Source organism: Selaginella moellendorffii, unplaced genomic scaffold, assembly GCF_000143415.4.
Source record: "Selaginella moellendorffii unplaced genomic scaffold, v1.0 SELMOscaffold_9, whole genome shotgun sequence".
Lineage (NCBI taxonomy): Eukaryota > Viridiplantae > Streptophyta > Lycopodiopsida > Selaginellales > Selaginellaceae > Selaginella > Selaginella moellendorffii.
The window spans coordinates 1281970-1296161 of record NW_003314270.1 but is presented as its reverse complement, the minus strand read 5'-3'; the positions used below and the strand labels follow the sequence as shown (position 1 = coordinate 1296161).

The following is a 14192-nucleotide window of genomic DNA, read 5'->3' as shown; positions in this document are numbered from 1 at the left end:
GTGACAGCCACGTACTTGCCCCGTCACTAAAATGCCACGTGTTATACGCCACGTCGCCCATTTAGCTCAAATGACGTCAAATACAAAGCCAAGAAAGTCAATGTAAAGTTAAATAAGGTCAACGCATCAGGCCATACATAAACGTTAATCTCCACAGCCGAGATTCTTGCCATTCTACCAGTAATCCCCGCACGAGCAAACTCCATTCTCAAAGTGGTGGTGGCGCCTTCCATCTCTCACGCTGATACGCCGGTGGACGAGCTTGGACACAAACTTGGTGGCGATATGGCAGTCGGAGCACATCCTCAAGTTCTTGGTGATCCGGAGCGGCGTTCCAGCGGGCGTGGAGATGATCCCCAGTCCCAGCGCCAGCATCTCGCTATGGTATGGCACCGCGTTCTCCTTGCCACCCTCCTCCACATCCCGCAAGCGCACCGCAGTAGCATCCGGGACGTAGCCAGCGCCTTGCATCTCCCTGCCTAGCTTCTCCAAGGCCGCGAAGATCTCCCCGACCAAGTGGTGAGGCAGCACATCGCTGGCCGCTACGAACTCGTGCACCCTGTCCCCGATCTCGATCGAGCTCCTTCCCAGCAGCCTTTGCACCCCCCGGCCATCCATCCTCCTCCTCGTCTCCTCAGCGGCCTCCCAGCTCCCAGCGGCGCAGAAGACGCTCGAGAGAAGGACGTAAGGCGTCGCGTTCTTGGGCTCCAGCTGGAAGATCTTCTCTGCGGCACGGGCGGCTCGAGCGGTATCGTTGTGCGCCTTGCAAGCGGTGAGAAGCATCATCCACGCCAGGCTTGACTCGAACTTCATAGTGTTTATCAGCTGCTCCGCCGCCTCCAGCTTCCCCGCTCGTCCCAGGATATCAACCATGCAGCCGCAGTGCTCCACTGCTGGAGCAATGCCGAAGTCTTGGGTCATCAGATTGTAGTAGTGGAGTCCCTTGCTCATCTGCCCGGCGTAGTTACACGAGACAAGGATGGCCACAAACACTATCCCGTCGGGTTTCATGCCTTGAAGCTCCATCCCGTGCAAGAGCTTGAGTGACCGGCTTCCATGCCCGTTCTGACCATAGGCCATTGCTATCGACGTCCAAGTGAGCAAGTTCTTCTTCTTCATCCCCAGAAACACGGCCTCGGCCTCTTCCAGCCTGCCGCACTTCCCATACAAGTTGACGAGAGCGGTCGCAACGGGGACGTCTTTGTCCAGGCCCAGACACCGGACCCGCTCGTGGAGCTGCGTTCCTCGTCGGAGAGCTCCAACCCCGGCACAGGCATCGATGGCGCTCACAAAAGTGACAGAGTTTGGCTGGACACCGTCAACCTCCATCTCGCGGAACAGTGACAGTGCTCTTGCGGGCGACTCGTTCTGAGAGTAGCCTGCTATCATCGAGCTCCAGGAAACAACGTCTCTTTCACGGGAGCTCTCAAAGATGGACCTTGCAGTCTCGACCCAGCCCCAGTTGCAGTACATCTTCACCAGCGCACTTGTGAGGCAGACGTCGTCACTGTAACCGGCTTGGACGATACGGGCGTGGATCTCTTTGCCATATTGGAAGGCTTTCAAGCTCGTGACAGCCTCCAGGACATTGACAAAGGTGACGTTGTTGGGACGGACACCTTCCAAGTCCATGAGCATCAAGAGCTGGATCGCGGACTTGGCTTGCCCGCTCTGAGCGAATGCTGCTATCATGGAGCTCCAGCTGACGATATCCTTGTTATCGATCTGGACGAAAACTCCAAAAGCCTCCTCGAGTGCTCCACACTTCCCATAGAGATTTATGAGAGCAGTGCCGACTGCAGCGTCCCTGTCCAGGCCGGTGCTCGAGATCGTAGCTGCATGAAGAATCTTGGCCTCTTCGAGTGCCCCAACGGCCGTGCATGCTCCCAGAACAGTTGTAAACGTATAACCATCTGGTTTGACACCCGCCTGGTTCATCCTCGAAAGAAGCCTCAAGACCTCCATGCAATGACCATTCTGGGCATACGCAGCGATGATGATGGTCCACGAAAACACGTTGGGATCCTGTATACTATCGAAGACGTTTCCCGCTTGCTCCACATCCCCACACTTCCCGTACATCTCCACCACCAAGTTCATCACCATACGATCCCCTTCGTATCCAGTTTGCATGATGTGGGAGTGAACACGCTTTCCTTCGTCTAAATTCCGTTCCCTGCCGGACCATTTCAAGAGCTCCACGTAAACCCCGGGATCTATTACTGTAGCGCCGCTGTATAGCTGATTTACTGCCTCTGCTAGATTTTCCACCCATCCCAATTTGTTGTTTATAGTTGCCTCGATTTCCGAGCTAGCAATCCTGGTAGCCGCTGCTCTGCTTTGTCGGGCGTCATTACCTTTGAGCCTTGTCGGCCAAGATGCTAAAACCAGCGTGTCCATATGCAGAATTCAAGGATCATCGTCGTGCAGTGGAACATAAAACTGGGAGCTCGAAAGAAGCACAATGGCGTCAGGTCCTTCAGAGAACGAGCCAAACAAGTTGGCGCCTGGAGGCGGGATTCCGGGATTTCCTAGCAAGTCTAGTCGCTTCATCCTCCCTGCAGCCCGAAGAATGTGAGATGGATCCATAAAAAAAATGATGTCAAAAGTACCACCAAGGGCGGCCTTCGTCTGCAGCGCAGAAGCAAGACGCTTCATAGCCTCAACGTTGAGAAGATTGAAGCTCGCATTGATGTCTGTAAGTACACCCTGACCTTTGGAGATGACTGCATGTAATAATTCTGCTCCAGGAAAAGCAATCCTGTTTTTGCTGAGATCAAAACCGCAAAGGTTAATAACATAATGGTTTCGTTTAGGAAATCCCACCTTATGTTCAGATGTTCCAGTGTCTGGTTCTGAATTAAAGCTGATGCTAGCTCCGAAGAGCAGCCCAGGGAACCAAGTCCAATCTCAGAAATATCAAGCTCTTTCACGGCGCTTTTCTGAAGATATTTTGCAAGAACCGCAGAGCCACTCCTACCAAAACTGTTATCTGCAACGGACAAGGAACGCAACCTGTGATTGGTTGAAACCAAGGAATCCAAAAGTGAAGATAGCCCGTTCCAGCTTAATTCACAGCCAGCGACGTTCAGTTCCATAAGTGCAGAGAGGCTTGTCTGTAAGCAGCAAGCAACAGACCTGTATCGAAAAGATATAAATGTGCAAGAGAACATACAAAATACTTGAATAGCTTACTTGATACCCTCATCGGCCACTGGATTGTCGCTCAAGTTTAAAGTGTGCAGGTGTGGTAGACATTTCAAGTAATGAACAAGGTTCTGAACACACGCAGAACTCAAGAAACAAGATCTGTATGAAGTAAAGCGGTTAGAACCTATCATGCACCTTTGAAACTCTTTTTCTTACTTCAGGTTGAGAACCTTAAGTCCAGGTGTGAATGGGAGTTGCTTAACCGCACAGTTGATAAAAAACTGGTTGACTGTGGGAGATTCAAAACAGCTTTCTAGCTGCCAGAAAGACGTTAGAGAAGAAAACATTCTAATCAAAGAAGCTATTACCAGATTGTCTGCAAAATCAAGGGTACCAAGCGAAGAGAGGGAGAACAGCTCGACTACGATAGAGCTTGTAAATTGCGTGTGCATTCTATTGCTGACGAGATGCACGCATGCTAGAGACCTGTAAGACAACATTTTCCCATGATCACTAAGTAAAGAAAGAGGTAATAAGCTTGCCTGCAACTTCTTAGAAACTGTTGCATTTCCAACGACGCCGACGGAACCTGAATGCTTGAGCAAGTGATGGCGAAATCACTCAAAACATCAGCTGATTTTAGCATGCCCAGTAAAGTGTTGAAATCTTGTTCAAAAAACTTGCAGTAATGAAACTCAAGCCGTCGAAGAGCTCTGACGTTACGAGCTAGAAGTTTAACTATAAGACCGAACTGCCCGAAGGAAAAAAATTAGAGCATTTTCTTTCCTGAAGACACAAACCTGTGTAGATGTTTTGATGTTCAAGAAAGAAAGGCTCGCTAGTTCGGCTGAATCAAATAGACTCTGTCAAGCAGAGAAACATCAATAAAGTTGAAAACAAACAAGAGATTTTTACCACTAGTTCGCTGGAACATAGAACGCTCCGTAAGCGTAAGGACCTTTCAAAAGTCAATGTTAAACAAGAATGAACTCTTGTGAGCGGAAAAAAACTTACTTCACATATCTCGAAAGTAAAGGTATCGTGTTTTTCAAGGACGTGAAATCGCTCTCCTCGCAGCAGGCAGCATTCCTCGCACCAATCCTGTATACCAAAGCCTCTGAATTTCTACAGGCAACTCAAAACTAATCCACAAACATAAAAATGCTTGACACCAGAAACTGATACCTGGTACAAGAAGATCTCCTATCTGGCCATCGAAATTTGGAGCAGAGAGCTCAGTCGTTACAGCATTGAGGCAGCTAAATACAAAGCGATGAGTAAACAGGAGAGACCAAACAAGTCATTTTTCCTTACGCTTGGACGTGAGCTTCCCAGTAAGCATCCTTCCAGGTACCGTGCTTGAGTAAAGTATTGTGATGGCATTCAGCCAAACTTTTCCATGCCAGCGAGAAGACTTCCTCGTACTGTCTGTGAACAAAGAAAAAAAAATCAAAGAACTGCCGATAGAATCATTACCCTGAGGCACATTGCTCCAAATAATGCAGCGCCAGGGGAGGCAGCTCCAGCAAAATCTTGCACAGCAAGTCGAGAGGCAAATCCAGCGCCTGCGCCTGCGCGCTAAAATCTGATAGATCGATCAAATCAAATGTCCTCTCTCGCCGCGAATAATCCACACCAGTCTCACCTTCGCTGAGGATCGCCGCCATTCTACTGCAGCAAACATCTAGGAGCATCGGCGCCCGGGCAGGCACCATTCGATCGCCTCGCCTCGCCGGAGCTTTCAAAAACCCTAAGGAGAAAATAGTAGTAAGGCATATTCAACGAATCTTTCAAGCTATAAGCTCCAAAATCCTCTCGCTCCTCTCGACATCGCCATTCTACAAGCTCCAAGCATCGTCGCGCTCCAAGCCCATCTTCTTCACAATATTCTCGGCCTCCTCCAGCCACTCCATTGCTGGCTGAAGCCTGTGATCTTTTTTGTCTCGTTATGTTAATGACACACACGTATTTTATTAATTATTTGTAAAAGGTGTTCAAATCTTTCAATTATTTATATTTATGGAGTGTAGAGATTGTTTTGAATTCTTCGCATTATTTCAGATTTGATAAGTTTTCGAGTTTGTCCCATACATTTATCTGGGCAGAAAAAAAGGATTTTATATTATTAGAAAAATAGATTTTAATTGAGTGAGAAATAAACTGATAATTAATAGAGTTAGCTCCTAAATTTAATTATTATAATGAACTACTGTTCATTAAAAAACTTTGAGAGGATATTCTTTGGTATAACAAAATACTCTAAGAATATTCTAGTCAACGGTGGGCTCTTCGTTGACCTGGCTCCCCGTTGGAAAGTCCTGGCCAGCCAGCGAAGCATGTCTTCCACATTCCTACCTTAACCTACAATGACGTGGCTGAGAAAAGTTCTGTTAAAAACAGAGTAACAACACGTGAATCAAATTTTGGAACTGTGATCGTGATCGGTCCGGCCACAACTCTCGCTTCCAAGACCCCAGAAGTAGCACCAAATTTGAAGCTGCGACAAATATACAGGTACCAGACTCTCAGTGTCAAAAGGCGCCTCGACCTTCTTGAAATCGAAGTCGAAACAAGGATTTGACTCCTCGCTGTAGCCATACTTCTGATCGCTCGAACAAGATCAAGCTGCAAAACTCACACCCACAAAACTCACAACTGTAACAAAACATGTAAAGAAGAAGAGCGTACCCGCGGCATGGGCAGTTCCTGTGAGAGAGGGGATATTTCTGAGGTAGTCCCGCTAATGATCATTAAACTCGGTGTAGTCGTCACCCAGCAGCTCTGCGTCTTGATGGTGAGCCTGTCTTGCACCACCTCTTCCCCATCGAAAGCCCTCGGCGAAGAAATCATGCTCGCCATGCCTTCAGCGTTCCCGTGCAGAACCCTTTTGGGTTGGCGCTTGCATTGACAAAATCTCTTTTTACAATTCAAATTATTATTACATGTTTAAGATCATTTGGGATCGTATGTGACAAACATGAGGTGCTGGTGATCTTGCCGCTGTCCCTGCAACCACCTTCATCGCCACAATCAACACGTTCTCCTGCAGCTTTGCGACGTAAGGGATAAACGTGTCATGTTATACGTCCTCTGTGCTTTCAAAAAACCCTACAATATTAAGGCATATTCAACGAATCTTTTAGGCTATTACACAGCACAACATAAGCCTCGCTGTTATGAGGCTGGAGCTCCAAAACTTTCCTTGCGATCCTCTCGCTCCTCTCGACATCGCCATACATTCTACACGCTCCAAGCAAGCACGCCCAGATCCCATCGTCGGGCTCCAAGCCCATCTTCTTCACAAAGTTCTCGGCCTCCTCCAGCCACCCTGCTCGTCCCAGCATATCCGTGACGCAGCTGTAGTGCTCCATCGCCGGCTCAAGCCTGTGATCATCCCGGATCGACGTAAAGATCTCGCACCCTTGCTTCACCATCCCGGCGTGGCTACACATCGAGAGAACGCTGATGAAAGTCACCCTGTCCGGCTTGGATCCATCCAGCAGCATCCGGCCCAGCAGCTCCAGCGATTCATCGGCGTCGCCGATCTGGGTGTGCACCGCGATGATCGAGTTCCAGGCCACCGCGCACTTGTTCTTGAGCTGCTCGAAAGCTTGTCTCGCGTCGCCGACGCTCCCACACCTCCCGTACATGGAGACAACCGCGCTGCCAGTGACGGGGTCGTCGATCTTCTCGGAGCTGATCTTCGCGTGGAGAAATCTCGCGTCTGGAAGCGCTGCCTTCTCCGAGCACGCGTTGGCGAGCGTGAGATACGTGACCCTGTTCGGCCTCACAGAGCTTTGCTGCTGCATCTGCCGAAAAAGATCGAACGCCAGCCTCGGCTGCCCGTTCTCGGCATAGCCCCCGATCATGGCGGTCCATAAAACCACGTCTCGCTGGATCATCCGGTCGAACACCACCTTCGCCTGCTGGATCTCTCCGCATTTGCTGTACATGTTTACCAACGCAGTCCCGACCACCATGTCCGACTCGAGTCCTTTCTCGCCAGCCATCCCGTGAATCACTTTGCCGTGGCGTAGCATCGCCGGATCTCCACAGGCGTTGAGCGCCGAGGCCAAAGTTATATCGCACAGAGTGACGCCCTCGAGCACCATCTTGTGGAAGAGCACCAAGGCTTCGCTGGACGAGTTCTCCGAGTAAGCAGTGATCATCGCGGTGTATGAGATCCGGTCGTGAGCTACGATTGACTCGAAGGCCGCTCTCGCGAGCTCCAGGCTCCGGCATTTGCTATACATCCCAAGAACTGCAGTGCCAACCACGGTGTGAGATCCAAATCCAGCCTCTACAATGCATTCGTGCACAAACCTGGCATTTCCGAGAGATCCTAGAGCCCCAGCGGTGTTGACAATCGATGTGAAAGTGATCCTGTCCGGCGAGACCCCCGAGAGAAGCATCTTGCGGAACAAGACCATCGCATCGCCAAAATGCCCGGCAAAGGTAAATGCCGAGATGAGAGAAGTCCATGCCACAACGTTCTGGTCCTTCATCCTATCGAAGACATCGAGCGCCAGATCCGTGCAGCCACACCGCAGATACATCTGGATGACGATGTTTTCCAGCAGCGATTCGTCAGGCCTCTCGTCTTGGAGGAGCGATTCCCTCATGACGAGCCCGTGAACGCGCTTACCCTCGGGAAGAGCTCGCAGATCGCTACAAGCCGTGAGAATCGCCGCGCAAGCCGAAATTTCTGCCTGGATCTCCCGGGCCTCCATCTGCTCCAGCAGCCGCTTCATCTCCGCCCATTCTTGCGGCGTCGGGATCTCGCGGCGCAGGCTCTTCTTGATCCCAACCTTCCCGCTGCTGCTGTTGGATCGATCTCTTGGCGAGGAGGGATTTGGCGCCCATCGATCGATCGATCGATTGAGCACGGAATGCGCGGCATGACTAGCCATTCAAACCCATGAACCCTAAACTCTGGAGTCAAGAGCATCACGACACGAATGCGATACTTCGATAGTCCAGTCTAGCGCTAGGGATTGCGACTGGCAGCGATGGAAGGGCATCTTGCTTTCGCGGCGATCATCTTGGGGTTTCTACTGTTCGTGTTACGCGCAAGAAAATCGCGAGATCGAGCAGCGCTCCCTCCAGGTCCGTTCCAATGGCCATTGATCGGCTGCTTGCCCTCCTTCCCCTTCCATCAGAGGCACCGCGGATTCTTGGAGCTCTCCAAGAAATTCGGCCCCATTGTCACCATGCCAATTGGCTCCTCCAAAATCTTCCTCGTCCACGGCAAAGATCTGGCTATGGAGGTTCTCCGATTCAAGGACGCGCAATTCTCGTCCAGGCCGCTGTCCATGACCGGGAAATACATCGGATTCGAGCACAGCGATCCCAATCTCTGCCCGCTCAACGAGAACTGGAGAGTGGTGCGCAAGGCTTTCAGCAACGAGCTCATGGCGCCGTCGCGATTGAGCTCCCAGGCATGGCTTCGCCGAGAAGAGGTCCTCAAGACGGTGGACTCCCTGCTAGGAATCACCGGCCACGGGAGAGATTGGGCGAGCGTCGATGTGAGGAAGATCGCGGAGGGAGTTGTGGGAAGGATCATCATGCGAATGCTCTTTGGCGATCACTATCTCGGGAAGAACATTGACAACCCAGATGCCGAGAGGATCACCCGCGAGCTCGAGCGAGAATTCGAGAAGTATCTGGCAGAGGGGAACTTCCTGTGGGGAGAACTCAATCTGGCAGACTACTTTCCAGCGCTGGGCATTTTCGATCTCCAGGGGCTCGAGGGGAGATTCAAGAGACTGATGAGCAAGCTCGAGCCTCTCTTCACGATGATCATCCAGGAGCACAGGAAGAACACTGTGATGATCCAGGATGAAAAAGGCAAGGACGTGATCGACGTGCTACTGCAAAACCAGCTCTCGGACAAGCAAATCATGGGAATTCTCAGCGTAGGCTTCTTGAATGTTCTTATTCTCTCTCTAACATGCTTTGATGTTATAGGACGCCTTGCTCCCGGGGATCGGCACGACCGCCGCGGCGGTCGAGTGGGCGATGGCGGAGCTGGCCTCAAATCCCCACACCCTGTCGCGAGCCCAGCAGGAGCTTGACAGCGTCGTGGGAAGATCACGGCTCATGGACGAGTCGGCCATTCCATCGCTCCCCTATCTCCAAGCCATCGCCAAGGAAGTTCTCCGCCTCCATCCCTCGGCGCCGCTGGACGACCCCCACCTCAACGAGGAGGAATCCTCCCTGGGCGGCTACGCCATCCCCGCGAAATCCACCATCTTCGTCAATCTCTGGGCGCTGGGGCGGGACGATCGGCTGTGGAGCGACGCGTCGCGATTCGATCCGGACAGATTCCTCGGCACGGAGATTGGCGTCCATGGCAGCCACTTCGAGCTCCTCCCATTCTCGTCGGGCCGGAGGCGATGCCCGGCCCACGCGCTCGCGATGATCAAGCTCCAGCACATCGTCGGCGCCCTCGTGCACGGATTCGACTGGAGTAGCGCCGGTGCGGTGGATCTCATCGAGGGCGATGGAATCATCGCCGGCCCTAGAACTCCCCTGAGGCTGCGAGCAAGACGAAGACTAGACGACGAAGCATATTAGCCGCATTAAGTATATTCGTAAGAATCGTGGTTAAGCATATTCTTAGGAATCGTTTGGGCCACTTGGCCACCTTGTTTAGGACCACCCTGTGTCATTGTATAAATGTGGCCACGGGGAACCATTAGGGTTTCATATTGTGGTAGTATAGGGGAAGGAGAGCGCATTTTAGCGCGCGCTCTCTTTAGGTAGGAAAAAAATGGCGGTGGCGCCAAATCCAACGACGCCACTGGATGGGGCGAGGTGGAGCGCGAGCTGCGAGAGCAGCGGGCGGGACGGCGATGAGGCGCGGGCGGGATTGGAATTCGCAGCGTCGGATGGGAGGATTGGTGGGAGCGCCAAGGAGCAGCTGCTGGAGGAGCTCGTCTATGGCGAGTGGGATGAGGCGGACGAGGAGGAGGACGAGGATTGGGAGCCCGGGTCGACGCTGGAGCTCCGGGTCCGATGGTTTTGTGTAAATTGCACAATGCCCAATGTGGAAGAGAGCACGCATTGCAAGGTGCGTCTAAGGGCTTCATTGTCTCGCTGTGCTTAGCTTCTTTTCTTCTTTCTTTCCGACATTCCCAGCTTTGTTCGGAGCATCGCTACTCCGGAATTTTGAATCAAGGACACTTGGCGCCAGCATTTACTCAAGCTGGCACTGAGGAGCTTGCCAAAGGTGTGATTCTTCGCTGTTTTACTTTGGACATGACAAGCATCTGTTGTCTAGATGTCAAGGCCCTCAAGCGCTTATCCGTGAGAAGAACTGCGATTGGATATGATGATCGAATGCTGCTACACGCAGAGGTATGAGACCCAATCACATTGTTGGTGTTCTTTACCTCAGGTGGTCTGTTTGCCACAGTTTCAAATGAAGTCCAATCCTCATCCAGAAAGGCCAGACCGTCTACGGTCGATCCTGGCGGGCTTTACAGCAGCTGGTGTGCATCCTCCTCAGGCGTTAAGATTGCTAAAGGTCACCAGTTAATGCCTTGTATTTGGAATGTAGGATTGTATCCAGGGGGGTGCATTCTGATACCTGCAAGAGAGATCACTCGAGTTGAACTGGAGACAGTGAGTACTAATGCTTCGAAATTTTTTGTTCTCGATCGCTCATTTTTTTCTTTATGTTTTTTGTGTTGAGCTCGGCAGGTTCACACACACGAGCACGTCGAGGTTGTTGAGGCAACGTCGAGTTTAGAATCTAGGTACACTGCTTTTTCTTTGTTTCTCATTTGGTCCACTGAATGACAAGGATGATTGCAAACATCTCACGCTTTCTCAGTTACTTTACATCGGACACTTACGCTAACGGTCATTCGGCGTTAGCAGCGAGGCTAGCTGCTGGTGTCTGTGCTGATTTAGCATCAGCGATTTTGAGTGGCCAAGTCGACAATGGTTTTGCCTTGGTGAGTGGTGGTTATTCTAAACCAGAGATTGGTTTCTGATAATTTGTCCAATATTTTCCGGCAGGTAAGACCGCCGGGACATCATGCCGAAGGAGCGACCGTGATGGGGTTTTGCTTGCATAATAACGCATGCATAGCTGCCAAAGCATCTCAGGCCGCTGGTGCCAAGAAAGTTTTGATAGTTGATTGGGTGCGTTCCTGTCACCGCTACCTTCTTTATGCCAAACCTCTTACAACGCGACTTGCAGGATGTTCATCATGGTAATGGAACGCAAGAGATTTTCGAGCACGATCCATCCGTACGTGCCTCTTTGTGTGTCTTTGAAAACTCAGTCTAATTCGCGGTGATTTGTTGCAGGTGCTGTACATTTCACTACATAGGCATGAAGGAGGCTTGTTTTATCCGGGAAGTGGAGCCGCTCATGAGGTATGTATATTTTCTCCATTTACTTCCGTCTTTCTTGACTTTACGTCTCTTTACTCAACAGGTCGGGTCGGGTCCTGGAGAAGGATTTTCGATAAACATACCATGGCCATGTTCTGGAATTGGCGACAATGACTACATTGTTGCCTTCCAACATATCGTACTTCCTATAGGTATGTTCGAATGTTCCTACTGTCAAAGTTTCCTGACTACAGTTGGATTTTAGCAAAGCAGTTTGCACCGGATATTACGATTGTGTCGGCGGGCTTTGACGCCGCACGGGGAGATCCTCTGGGAGGCTGCCAGGTACATGAGCGACTGCTGCAAAGATGTTTTTATCACTCACTCCTTGTTTCAGGTGACCCCTGCCGGTTTTGCACAGATGACGCAGTTGTTAAGTACAGTTTCTGGGGGAAAGCTCCTGGTAGTTTTGGAAGGCGGGTATGGTTTTTCTCATGCAAAAAGTATACAATGGTTGTTAACGCTACCGTTTGTAGATACAACTTGAGATCGATCTCTGCCTCTGCGACGGCAGTATTGAGAGTGAGCTTCTTGTGATTTCTAAAATGTCTGTGACCGAAAGGACGTGATCTCGCAGGTTCTGTGCGGAGAGGCCCCGGAAAGCTTAGACGACGAAGAGCTCCTGCCAAGTGAAGCGGGATGGGCTACAGTGCTCGAGGTTTACGCTGTACAGTCGCGGTATTGGTCAGCTTTGTGCCTTCCAGCCTTTATGAAGTTCACTTCACAGCACATCAATGGGCACTTGAAAGGTGAGCCAAGCTTTTCTTTTTATTTCCTTGTTTTACTCCGAATTCTTGCTCCTGCCAGTTTGTTTTTGCCTCTCTTTTTTCTGTCTTCCATTTTTTGTTCTTCTTGCGCTCATCCGGCTCTACTTTTTGGGCAGAGCCTCTTCTACCTGCTGCCGAAGTTGGATGACCTGCTTCGTTGGAAAAGCTTGCCCGTCTAGATAGCCTCCATTCCACTCCTTTTGAACCGGGCGAGGAGCATGTATGCTGCTTCGTTCTCAAATCCAGGGAGAGTGAATGCCGCTAGCTGACTCCCACAGTGCTTCACTGCTGCGTCCCGAGTGAAACTTTTCCTGCCTGTAATTTCCATCCGGAGAGGCCTGCGATTGATAAGTTGTTTCCCTTTTGGCGGAACAAACGAATTGATACTTCCAACGCTTTCAGAGAGGTAGCTGCTTCCGGTCCTGTATAGCTGCTTGTTTCTTACGTACGTCCTGTTTTCTCGAGTGCCACTGACGGTGTTAACGTGCACAACTTTGACTTCGTGGATGGTTGTAGCATCCAAGCGGCCAAAGCGTGAGAAGCATCCCCGCGTGGTTGCGCGGCCAATCTGGTGGACGTGGGGGCGGAAGAGATTGGTGTATAAACACTGGTTTGGCACCCGGCTGTGAGCAAGCGCTCCAGTCTGTTGTTGTCTTCTATTGCATTCGAGCAGTTATTTGTGGATGCCACTGAATGGGATTAAAATTTTGCGTTGTCTTTGAGAAACTTGACAGCTTCTTGCTGCAAAAACGTAACACTGATCAACCCAAAATGAAACTTACTATAAGCTTACCATGACAATTAGCAAAAGGCAGCCCAATGTGCTCGGGAATAGGATGTACCACCACTGTAGGTGATGGAACTTGGGTCCATCGATGAAGAGCAGTGGCAGTCCAGCAGCTGCAAAAGCAATGCTTAACAGTAGCCAGGCAGGAAAATGGAAGATGAAAAAGAGCTATCAACTCACCTGGAGGATGGAGACACTTCGTGATCTCCATAAACACGATGGAAGCCGAGAGAGCAACGCTTCTGGCCATCCATCCAGGGCCAAATGCCGCTAGAGCCAACACGCCGATCAAAGAACAGCCCATATGTGCCATCAACACGTTATATCTCTGCGAAGAAGAAAAACCCAAACAAAAATATTTAGAAGCCCAATCTATGTGCCAAGAGACAAGGAGCCGGCTCTTGGAGCGTCCAAGAGGCACTGCCCAGCAGAGAATGGAAAAATGGAAGGAGCGATCATTCGATGGAGGAAAGAAAGAATAGATTGATCGCTTACTTGAGCTGCCGGAGCATTGGGAGTGGCAAAGAGCACGCAGCACACGGCGCCAAAAGGAGCGATGAGGAAGGAGAGCCCCTTTTGCTGGAGATGCTTGTCCAGGACGCTCATCGCGGCCATGGACGCAAACGCGCCTGCGCAACATCCATGGAAATATTTCAAGCAAGAAAGAATTCACCGATCGAGAACGACCGCCCAGGATCGCAATACCTGCCGATGGCCACACCAAATCACTGAGACTGGGCGCCGGAGACGAAGATCGCGACGAATTCGCAGACGCCGCCGACGAGCTGGCAGAAACAATCGATCTCCTCCTGCGCAAGAAAATCGCGCCGGGAAGAGAGGAAGAAGAAGAGCAATGCAGCGAGATGCGCGATCCAATCGGACCGACACTCGACGCGGGAGAGAGCTTGAGCACCATCGCCATGTTCTGTTTTTAGGGTTTATCCAAGAAGGAATATCTCTTGAATCTTTTTCAAAATCAACGGCTGGAAGCCAACGGCCGAGATCCTGTACGAGCGCCACGAGCAAACTAGCGAATGAGCGACACGAGAGAACCAAGTAGACGAAGACACACACGCAAATTT

At 50.9% G+C, this 14192-nt stretch overlaps 5 protein-coding genes across 6 annotated transcripts; 2 read left to right on the top strand and 3 right to left on the bottom strand.

Moving 5' to 3' along the window:
- Nucleotides 1-83: 83 nt before the first annotated feature.
- LOC9630923 lies at nucleotides 84-8127 on the bottom strand. The gene is made up of 11 exons (XM_024672755.1): nucleotides 6270-8127; nucleotides 5839-6066; nucleotides 5669-5752; nucleotides 5448-5511; nucleotides 4627-4900; nucleotides 4260-4409; nucleotides 3519-3636; nucleotides 3196-3278; nucleotides 2827-3015; nucleotides 2498-2770; nucleotides 84-2407 (listed from the first exon to the last, which is right to left on the bottom strand). Exons 1-11 carry the CDS (start codon nucleotides 8058-8060, stop codon nucleotides 175-177), a joined length of 5487 nt encoding a protein of 1828 aa, XP_024528523.1. The 5' UTR covers nucleotides 8061-8127; the 3' UTR covers nucleotides 84-174.
- LOC112345620 (NACHT, LRR and PYD domains-containing protein 5-like) lies at nucleotides 2409-4927 on the bottom strand. Its single transcript, XM_024672765.1, has 14 exons — nucleotides 4796-4927; nucleotides 4627-4735; nucleotides 4465-4574; nucleotides 4336-4409; nucleotides 4165-4267; nucleotides 4066-4108; nucleotides 3951-4013; nucleotides 3693-3901; nucleotides 3519-3636; nucleotides 3367-3467; nucleotides 3196-3309; nucleotides 2827-3138; nucleotides 2613-2770; nucleotides 2409-2558 (listed from the first exon to the last, which is right to left on the bottom strand). Exons 2-14 carry the CDS (start codon nucleotides 4636-4638, stop codon nucleotides 2410-2412), a joined length of 1566 nt encoding a protein of 521 aa, XP_024528533.1. The 5' UTR covers nucleotides 4639-4735; nucleotides 4796-4927; the 3' UTR covers nucleotide 2409.
- On the top strand, nucleotides 8089-9844 carry LOC9630922 (flavonoid 3'-monooxygenase). The gene is made up of 2 exons (XM_002967847.2): nucleotides 8089-9065; nucleotides 9118-9844. Exons 1-2 carry the CDS (start codon nucleotides 8160-8162, stop codon nucleotides 9724-9726), a joined length of 1515 nt encoding a protein of 504 aa, XP_002967893.1. The 5' UTR covers nucleotides 8089-8159; the 3' UTR covers nucleotides 9727-9844.
- A 35-nt stretch (nucleotides 9845-9879) lies between these two features.
- Nucleotides 9880-13040, top strand: LOC9632850 (histone deacetylase 15). Of its 2 annotated transcripts, none has more exons than XM_002967846.2 (16): nucleotides 9880-10222; nucleotides 10291-10381; nucleotides 10433-10509; nucleotides 10568-10643; nucleotides 10712-10776; nucleotides 10855-10910; nucleotides 10988-11111; nucleotides 11176-11301; nucleotides 11360-11410; nucleotides 11470-11538; nucleotides 11600-11708; nucleotides 11762-11841; nucleotides 11894-11976; nucleotides 12033-12078; nucleotides 12134-12305; nucleotides 12840-13040. In XM_002967846.2, exons 1-16 carry the CDS (start codon nucleotides 9923-9925, stop codon nucleotides 12950-12952), a joined length of 1638 nt encoding a protein of 545 aa, XP_002967892.1. In that variant the 5' UTR covers nucleotides 9880-9922; the 3' UTR covers nucleotides 12953-13040. The 2 variants fall into 2 exon arrangements, with proteins under 2 accessions (XP_002967892.1, XP_024528189.1); XM_024672421.1 differs by lacking the exon at nucleotides 12840-13040 and adding an exon at nucleotides 12440-12726.
- On the bottom strand, nucleotides 12294-14104 carry LOC9632849 (transmembrane protein DDB_G0273707/DDB_G0273361). Its single transcript, XM_002967577.2, has 5 exons — nucleotides 13816-14104; nucleotides 13606-13739; nucleotides 13291-13438; nucleotides 13117-13223; nucleotides 12294-13064 (listed from the first exon to the last, which is right to left on the bottom strand). The coding sequence occupies exons 1-5, from the start codon at nucleotides 14030-14032 to the stop codon at nucleotides 13023-13025; spliced, it is 648 nt and encodes a 215-aa protein (XP_002967623.2). The 5' UTR covers nucleotides 14033-14104; the 3' UTR covers nucleotides 12294-13022.
- Between the last annotated feature and the right edge of the window lie 88 nt (nucleotides 14105-14192).

Coding starts and splice junctions, on each gene's coding strand:
- LOC112345620 (XM_024672765.1), bottom strand. Junction 4,410..4,464: donor TGGGAAGCTCACGTCCAAGC/GTAAGGAAAAAT, acceptor CTTTGTATTTAG/CTGCCTCAATGCTGTAACGA. Junction 3,902..3,950: donor ACATCAAAACATCTACACAG/GTTTGTGTCTTC, acceptor TCCTTCGGGCAG/TTCGGTCTTATAGTTAAACT.
- LOC9630923 (XM_024672755.1), bottom strand. CDS start 8,060: ATGGCTAGTCATGCCGCGCATTCCGTGCTCAATCGATCGATCGATCGA. Junction 5,753..5,838: donor AGGAACTGCCCATGCCGCGG/GTACGCTCTTCT, acceptor TCGAGCGATCAG/AAGTATGGCTACAGCGAGGA. Junction 4,901..5,447: donor ACTTTCCAACGGGGAGCCAG/GTCAACGAAGAG, acceptor TTTTCTCCTTAG/GGTTTTTGAAAGCTCCGGCG.
- LOC9632850 (XM_002967846.2), top strand. CDS start 9,923: ATGGCGGTGGCGCCAAATCCAACGACGCCACTGGATGGGGCGAGGTGG. Junction 10,382..10,432: donor CACTGAGGAGCTTGCCAAAG/GTGTGATTCTTC, acceptor TCTGTTGTCTAG/ATGTCAAGGCCCTCAAGCGC. Junction 11,411..11,469: donor TTTTCGAGCACGATCCATCC/GTACGTGCCTCT, acceptor GATTTGTTGCAG/GTGCTGTACATTTCACTACA.
- LOC9630922 (XM_002967847.2), top strand. CDS start 8,160: ATGGAAGGGCATCTTGCTTTCGCGGCGATCATCTTGGGGTTTCTACTG. Junction 9,066..9,117: donor AAATCATGGGAATTCTCAGC/GTAGGCTTCTTG, acceptor TTGATGTTATAG/GACGCCTTGCTCCCGGGGAT.
- LOC9632849 (XM_002967577.2), bottom strand. CDS start 14,032: ATGGCGATGGTGCTCAAGCTCTCTCCCGCGTCGAGTGTCGGTCCGATT. Junction 13,224..13,290: donor GAAGTGTCTCCATCCTCCAG/GTGAGTTGATAG, acceptor TTGCTTTTGCAG/CTGCTGGACTGCCACTGCTC. Junction 13,065..13,116: donor GCCTTTTGCTAATTGTCATG/GTAAGCTTATAG, acceptor ACGTTTTTGCAG/CAAGAAGCTGTCAAGTTTCT.